The sequence below is a fragment of the Chenopodium album genome, chromosome 7 (genome assembly GCF_948465745.1).
Source record: "Chenopodium album chromosome 7, dcCheAlbu1.1, whole genome shotgun sequence".
Taxonomy (NCBI): domain Eukaryota; kingdom Viridiplantae; phylum Streptophyta; class Magnoliopsida; order Caryophyllales; family Amaranthaceae; genus Chenopodium; species Chenopodium album.
Genome location: NC_137840.1, coordinates 56,663,152 through 56,671,460, shown reverse-complemented (window position 1 = coordinate 56,671,460; position 8,309 = coordinate 56,663,152). Strand labels below are relative to the sequence as shown.

At 36.1% G+C, this 8,309-nt stretch overlaps 1 protein-coding gene across 3 annotated transcripts; it reads right to left on the bottom strand.

Moving 5' to 3' along the window:
• Positions 1-1,380: 1,380 nt before the first annotated feature.
• Positions 1,381-6,913, bottom strand: LOC145637955 (uncharacterized). 3 transcript variants are annotated; one of them, XM_081688948.1, is made up of 5 exons: positions 6,787-6,913; positions 3,934-4,005; positions 2,602-2,907; positions 2,379-2,495; positions 1,382-1,996 (listed from the first exon to the last, which is right to left on the bottom strand). In XM_081688948.1, the coding sequence occupies exons 3-5, from the start codon at positions 2,602-2,604 to the stop codon at positions 1,535-1,537; spliced, it is 582 nt and encodes a 193-aa protein (XP_081545074.1). In that variant the 5' UTR covers positions 2,605-2,907; positions 3,934-4,005; positions 6,787-6,913; the 3' UTR covers positions 1,382-1,534. The 3 variants fall into 3 exon arrangements, with proteins under 3 accessions (XP_081545073.1, XP_081545074.1, XP_081545075.1); XM_081688949.1 differs by having other exon boundaries at positions 2,602-2,904; XM_081688947.1 differs by lacking the exon at positions 2,602-2,907 and having other exon boundaries at positions 1,381-1,996.
• Between the last annotated feature and the right edge of the window lie 1,396 nt (positions 6,914-8,309).

The following is an 8,309-nucleotide window of genomic DNA, read 5'->3' as shown; positions in this document are numbered from 1 at the left end:
GACCTGACGCATGTGTGTTGATTACACAGACCTTAACAAGGCGTGTCCAAAGGACAGTTACCCGCTCCCAAAGATCGGCAGTCTGGTCGACTCTACAGCCGGCCACGCCTTGATGAGCTTTATGGATGCCTACTCCGGCTTCCATCAGATACCCCTGTGGAAAAAGGATCAAGAGAAGACGGCCTTCGTCACTGATCAGGGGTTGTTCTGTTATACTGTGATGTCGTTTGGCTTGAATAACGCGCCTGCCACTTTCCAACGAATGATTAATACGGTCTTCATTAATCAAATTGGGAGGAATGTGGAGGCGTACATTGATGATATGATAGTCAAATCCAAGCTACAGACGGATCACCTTGCTGATCTCCGAGAAATATTCACCACCCTCAGGCGGCATAAGGTCATGTTGAATCCAAAGAAATGCGTCTTTGGTGTTGAGTCTAGGAAGTTTCTCGGATTCCTGATTGATCAAAAGGGGATAGAGGCTAACCCCGAAAAGATACAGGCGGTGATTGACATGAAGTCACCCCGTTCTGTCAAGGAAGTTAAGAGACTCACCGGTTGCCTGGCCGCCTTGGGGAGGTTCCTCAGCCGGTTAGGCGACAAATGTCTTTATTTCTTCCAAGCAATCAGGAAGAAGACCAGGTTTGAATGGGGGGATGATGCTGAGGTGGCATTCCAGAAGTTGAAGGAACATTTGCATTCTCTACCTATACAAGAAAAAGGGTAATTAGCGACGGCCAAAGTAGTCGCAAATCCGTCGCAAAAATGGATTTGCGACGGATTTGCGACTACTTTGGTTCGTTGCCAAAGACCTCGTCGCAAATCCTTTTTTGCGACTAATTTTTGCACAGTCGCAAATTTAGCGACGGATTTGCAACGCCTTTGCAACTACCATTTAGCGACTAACTTTCAAATTTTAGCAACTAAATTATTGTCCGTCGTAAAATGCGACGGATTAGCAACTACTTAGACCAATGTTGTAAGACTACTTTTGCGACGGATTAGCGACTACAAGACCAAACTTTTGCGACTACGAGAATAAACTTTTGCGACTACGGAGACTAGTTTAATTGCGATGGATTTGCGACTACTGAGACTAATGTATTTTGCGATAGATTAGCAACTACTTACGAAACAAATTTTTGCGACTACAAACTAATTATTTGTGACAGATTTGCGACTACTGAGACTAATGATTTTGCAACTAACCAATCAGTCTCTAAACCAAATTTGCAGTCGCTAAATATTTACGACTGACGATCAATATTTGAGACCATAATTTAGCGACAACCAATATCAATCACAAAAAAAAGGTACCCACGCATAAATTCAAATAATCAAAATGTTAATTTTATTCAAATATCCAAAATATCAATCAATTTTGTATCAATGTATTAAAAAACAATATTTAACTCATAAGACTAATTGTTCCAAAAGTCACCTCCCATATAAAAAAAAGCTACTTCAAACAAGAATTAATGACAATGTAAAAGACCAGTTGTTCATAAAATTACCACCAAGAAAATAAAAATCACTTAGTTGTATCACGAGAGCGGGTGACTGCAGGCGTAGGAGGCTTATAAGGACGGTAAACCTGTTTTACAAGTGATGCCATTTCCTGCAATGTTTTTTGCATAGCTAATTTTTCCTTCTTCCATGTAGCTTTTTCGATCTCATGATTTTCGACGAATTCCTTAGCACATTTTAAGGTCTCTGCCGCTATTTTTTGGCTTTCTTCTACCTTGTTATGGTTTTCTTCCGCCATCTTCTTTAGTTCGTCAACTTGAGAACTTAATTGAGAAATCATGGAAGGAGTGGAAGATGATGCAGTAGATTGAGAAGTAGGATCACTCTTGTAATACATTTGTGAAGCACTCCCTAAACCGTAGACTTTTCCTTTCTTTTGCCCACCTACAACCTCCAAATAGACTTTGTCGGGGTTTATCTCAATTCCTTTGTTCTTATATTCCTCAAGTTTTTCCATATATTCTCCCTGCATTAAGATATGTATTAGTAACTATGATCTCAAATGTTAAAACTTAAAAAGACTAAAAACATCAAATAAAAAAAAAAAAAAAAAAAAAAGAAGTTAAAATAAAAAATGCAACAATTATGGCAAAATAATTTATGTAATCAGTTATTAGTAAAAATTTCGGCATTGAAGAATCCCCTCCTATAGGGTATGGCTTCAAAATAAACCTGTCTCAATTCACATTGTGCCATACCACATTAATCATATGATTAATGCCGGCAAATCATTCTCATCCTCCAACTCAATCACACAAACAAATAAACAATCTATAATATCTCCAAACATTAACTACCATATATATTTTTTTTTGTAATCTTAGCAAAATATAAAAGTATACTCATACCATGACTTTTTGAGACTTGTCACCCATCAATTCAACTTCATAATTGCCCACACAAACAGAATGAGTGATGTCATAAACTTCAGCAGCAGTTGGTAAAATTCCATCCTTTTTCTTTGCCTTGTATTAGAAGAAGTTGTTAGCACTAAAAAAAATACAACAAAATTTTCTACTTGCTTCAATCTTATATAAAATCATAAGTTTGCTGCTAAAATCATACACTTACCATTTTTTTAACCACTTGAGGAGTAGATATGCTACCTTGGCGATGGCCAGGGTCAAACTTCTCTAATGTTTGGCCAGATAATCAATTATCTCTTGCTTGGTTAGAACGTTTCAGAAAATCAGGATGCTTACGCTTATTTATGAATTCAGCTCGAACAGTGTCAGTCATGAAACTAACTTCCTTATGGAGAGGCATTTTGTAAACTTGGTTCAATGTGCCCCTAAGTCGGTCCCCAGCTTTTTTGTCAAATTCTCTCCTAGCCTTAGCATCGAACTCAGTTCTCCAAGTTTTATGCAATTTCCACTACTACAAAAATGGCCAAAGAGACCATATCAAAATGGACAAAAAGACTACCTTAGGCGTGGTCTCTAGCTCACAGGTCTCTTTGGCCAAAGAGACCACAATATTAAAAGTGGTCTAACTTTACAATACCTTAGACCACCTAGCTAAATTGATGGTATCTTTTTTTAGTTTAATAAAAATTAATATAGAGGGATAAGAGACCAAATGTTTTAAATAGGTGGTCTCTGGATTTAAATACTGAGACCACCTATTTTATATGAGTGGTCTTTCTTTTTTAAATAATGAGACCATTTATTTAACATAGGTGGTCTCTCTGAGGTCGCTTTTTTTTACATAAATAATTATATTCGTCTAATATCCAAGCCCTTTTGCAATTCATATTCCTGCAATAAATTTTGGCGCCAATATATATGTTGTTGTAATTGCTCCCTAATATATATATATATATATATATATATATATATATATATATATATATATATATATATATATATATATATATATATACATAAATTTTCCATATAATATACATAAATATAAAAGCTTTAATACAAAAACTAATTCTCTCTAACAGATTTTAACCCAAAATTTACATTAATTATAATATTCAAAAACAAAACTCAAAAGTAGCTTTTCCTATAAAAAAAAAAAGTTCAAAAGTGGAGCTAAATTCACAAGTATAATGATTAACACTAAGCGGAAGCAGCCCTTACAGTCTTGATTTTCATGGAGTAGCATAATGTGAATTATATGCTATTACCTTTAAGTTATCACAGGTTGGTATATCTTTGTATTGTTCATAAATTGAAAACAGTTCCAACAATTCATGTCAAAACAATATGCATGCTACAAACACATCAAGTTTATATTACAAAATATATACAAGTTAACAAACAGTCAAGCATGAAGCTTTTCATATTCCTCTGTTGTAAACAATCCACTTAGCATATAATATATTATTAAAGCAATATTCACCTTAATTAAATCTATAATTCCATTCAAAAGAATCTATAGAGCAAAATGAATTACCTGGATCGTCACAAGGACTCTTGCTGATGGTATCATCATGATACATGGTGTAGCAAATTTAGCTATAGTTTCCTGATAATACATAGAAAATAACCAAAATTACAATGTACTCGAGATAAATTGAAAAAAGATGACAATTAAGAAGAAATTTCATAGTTGAACCTTAACATTAAAGGGCTGTGTAATACAGTTTTTTTCAAGAAAATCTATCATGAGTAAAAAGCAATAACACTGCAAGTTCGTGATCGAATACGTTCCGATAATATGTCACTGAGTTATTATCGGCAAAGCCAGATAAGTGCAGGGTACACTGATATAAACATGTACATATATTCTCTTCTCTATTCCATCATTCGTGATCGAATTTATACAAACTGATGTGTGTAGGGAATCTATAACTACTTTTGTGAGAAAGAACTATGCCAAAGGAGGTTGCCGAAACTCGGAAGCATATCATTAACTAGAGAAAATTAACTCTTCAAGAAGCTTTGGGAGTCCACTACTTGCAGGACTTCAGAAGTTCAAATAATAATAGAAAAAGGTTCAAACATGTCAGTAATAGGGTTAAAAAGAACAATGTGAAACGAGAAGCCACTAAATCATGAAAATTTGAAACAAAACTATATCAAATATACAGTAGTAATCAGGATTGCCAAACAAAAACGTAAATTGAGTAGCACTTGTAGATTATTCATCATGCTGAGAGATAAGACATGCTTAGAAATCATCAACACCCAGTGTAAGACCTGCATCTTATTCAATGTTAGATGAAAACAAGGTGTCCCTACTCACTGCAAGAGAGTAGGATATGTAAGAGGCAAGCTAATAGCCAGCCATCATTGTTAAAGGTGAGGTTATTTAACTGGACAATCAGAAGGCATAGCCCATATATACATACAGCTCCTCTCCAAGGCTACGATAAAGTGAGTTCAATGAGGCATTGTTCAGACTCCAAATTCAAAGTGCCAAGACTGCTAATTGCCAAGTTATCTATCAATTATGCATTTCTTATGTTCTAATTCCTAAGTGAATATTTATTGATTAATTTCTCTAGCCGTCTACCATCGTGTTGCTGAAGGATAAAGGCATTCAAGCCACAACCGAGAACTAAAGCAATACACTTATAAGATTACTCTGGATCAGTTTTAAGTAGAGTATCACTAAGGCCTTGTATTGTTATAAACTCATTGTAATCTTGCAAATTTTTTTCCCCTTGTTATCACTCGGATACTTGATAATTCCCGCTTATTACATAATGTGCATTGAGACTTATTCCAGTAGTTTATTATATCGCAATTTGCAATAGAAACCAAATTAAAATAAAAAATTGAACAAAAAAACTCAATAAACCCTAAAATTCGCAATTCCTAATTCAACTAACTTATTACGTATTATTTTCAAGAATAGCCCCTAATAACCCATAAACATAATTGAGAAATACTAATTCCTAATTGAGCAAATCCAAATTGATATCCTATATCAACGAGCCGCGTTGATATAGGGGCTTTGTCGTCCGTTCACTCATTAAATGAAGGACAAAGTTGGAAGAGAAATGAACGCCCAATGTTTCCCGTTTCTTGTCCACCGTTTTGGTTTGGAGTCTTGTATGTACGACGTTAACGTCGTTAATGGATTTTTCTCTCTCTTCAAAACCCTAAAATGTGTGGAGCTTTCTCTCTCTACCGCAAAGATGGTCATTAATGGTTCTTGCTACAAGACATCTTCATTTAGACTGAATTAAGTGGTCGTACTTCGGATTGTTGATGATCAATAAGGACTTTCACATTGTATAATGGTTTCGAGGATAGCAAGAGTGAGCTCAATTGCTTTGAAGACGACGGGGTAGAAGCTGAATCCGATCTCAAAATTAAGGTATTATTCGATTCACAAATTGTCGGTTTCGAGGATTATATGCATTGCAAACAATGAATTCGTCTTTTGTATTTCAATTTGAATCCAGCAATCAAAATTCTATTGAAGCAGGACGTTTGTAATATATTACTGCCTTTAATTGTCAATAATTGTGTTGTTGTTCATTGGCTTTGGTTACTTAGTTGGTTAATTATATGTAAACCTGGATGATTTCATCATTTTGTTAATAATCATGTGTATTGCTTTATTAGCAAAAACGTGAGGATGGATTCTGGATTTATTTTGCTACAACTTTACCTAACTAAGAAAAGGTCTGCTACTACTTGAATTAAATGATTCAGGTCTGATTTGCAAAAAAAAGTGAATTAGTAAGTACTGTAGCGAATTGACGACGAAAATAGAAGTATTGATTTGAGTGTTTGAGCAGCAGTGGTACCGACTACTGGAATATCCACCGCCGATAATCATCGTTTCCTCTTATGAAGATCACTTATTTGTTATTCTCTCTCCTCTGGAATTTTAGATCTGATCTCAATTATAAAGTAGATGAAACGACGTTAATTTTTCCGTCCACATAAGTGCCGTTACAAGATTTGATTAAAAAATTGCTCCAACGGTGTCCACGTAAGCATTCCACTAGTTTTCATGTGGGTTTCAGAATATGTTCCAACTTATTACGAGATTGTCATTATATCAACGAAATTTCGTTGATATAAGATATCAATGGGGTCTGGCTCTTCCTAATTCTAGTTACTTAATTCGACCAAACTTTCAAGAATAATTCTCGAATCTGTGAAATTATCAAATTAAAACCAATTTGCAATTCAATCAATTATCAGATTAATATCAATTCGCAATTGAAAAAAATTAAAATAAAAAATTGGACAAAAAAATCAAAGATAAACCTTAAATTCGCAATTGACATAATGCAGTAAGAGAAAGATTGAATGGAAGGTAGGAAGAAGAAGAACGCGTACTAACCTAGGTGAAGTGGTGGTGGTGCAACAGCAGTAGAGGAAGATGAAGGTGATGGCTGGCTTGCTTTGAGGTTCTAAACTTTTTTCTTTTTGTTGAGGAAGAGTATGATACTCTTGTTTTTTACGGTGAATACTGATGTTCTTGTTATTTTGGCGAAGGGTTTTTTTATTATACTAAGGGTTTTTTTTTATTATACTAAGGGTTTTTTTTATTATTTCTTTTTAATAAATATTAAAAATAATAGTAGCGACTACCGTGTTAGTCGCAAATTATTATAAGAGCGTCGCAGATTAGCAACCTCATAGCAACTATTATAAATTCGGTTGCAAATTTTGCGACTACTCGTTTTTTTTCTGTCGCAAAAATATTTTTTGCAACTGATTATTATTGTAGTTGCAAAAATCAGTTGCTAATTAACGACCGCATAGCAACTACTGCAAATTCGGTTGCAAAATTTGCGACTACTCGTCTTATTCAGTCGCTAAAATTATTTTTGCAACTAATTATTATGGTAGTCGCAAAAATCAGTTGCTAATTCACCTTTTTCTTGTAGTGTAGGTTGGTCAGTCCTTTGCCTAGGGAGACGTTGTACATGTATTTAGCCGTCTCAGATCATGCTCTCAGTGTCGTTCTCCTTGCTGAGCGAGACGGCGTGCAGCTCCCGGTTTACTTCATTAGCCATGTTCTCAAAAATACTGAACTCCGGTACCCCATGGTTGAAAAATTTGGCCTTGCTTTGTATATGGCATTCAAAAAACTGAAGCCTTACTTTTTGGCACATCCGGTAGTGATTTACACCGACCAGCCACTCAAGCGGCCAATGTCTACCTTGGAGTCATCCGGGAGAATGTTGAAATGGGCTATTGAAATGCAAAGCCTTGAAATCACTTACGAACCAAGAAAGGCAGTGAAAGGTAAGGCGTTTGCCGACTTCATTGTTGAAATGACCCGTCCGGTGGCTCCGGATAATCTTGATCAGGTTTGGAAAGTGTATATAGAAGGGAGCTCTACAAAGAACGGCTGTGGTGCAGGCGTAATCTACGAGTCTCCTGAAGGGGACAGATTTGAATATGCACTACGCTTCAAGTTTCAAGCCTCTAATAATGAGGCGGAATATGAAGCCTTGTTAGCTGGCATCCGTATGTGTAAGGCGGCAGGGGCCATGAAAACTGACGCCTACTCTGATTCCCAATTGATCGTTAGCCAGTATGAGGGAAGCTATGAGGCAACTCATCCGGCTATGATCAAATATCTTCAGGCAGTCAAAGAAGAGGCTGGGGCACTTGAGGAATTCCATCTGAATCAAGTGCCTAGGTCGGAAAACAACCAGGCGGATGCATTGTCAAAACTGGCATCTTCCGCCTGCCATGATACGCCTCGGTCAGTCTTTTGGGAAGTTCTGGAAAAAAGAAGCATCTATGAAGATCCCATTGGAATTCTAGACCGAAGCTCTACCTGTATGGATGCCATCCGGGCCTATCTTTCAGACGGTACACTTCCTGATTCGCCACAAGAGGCAGCTGTCC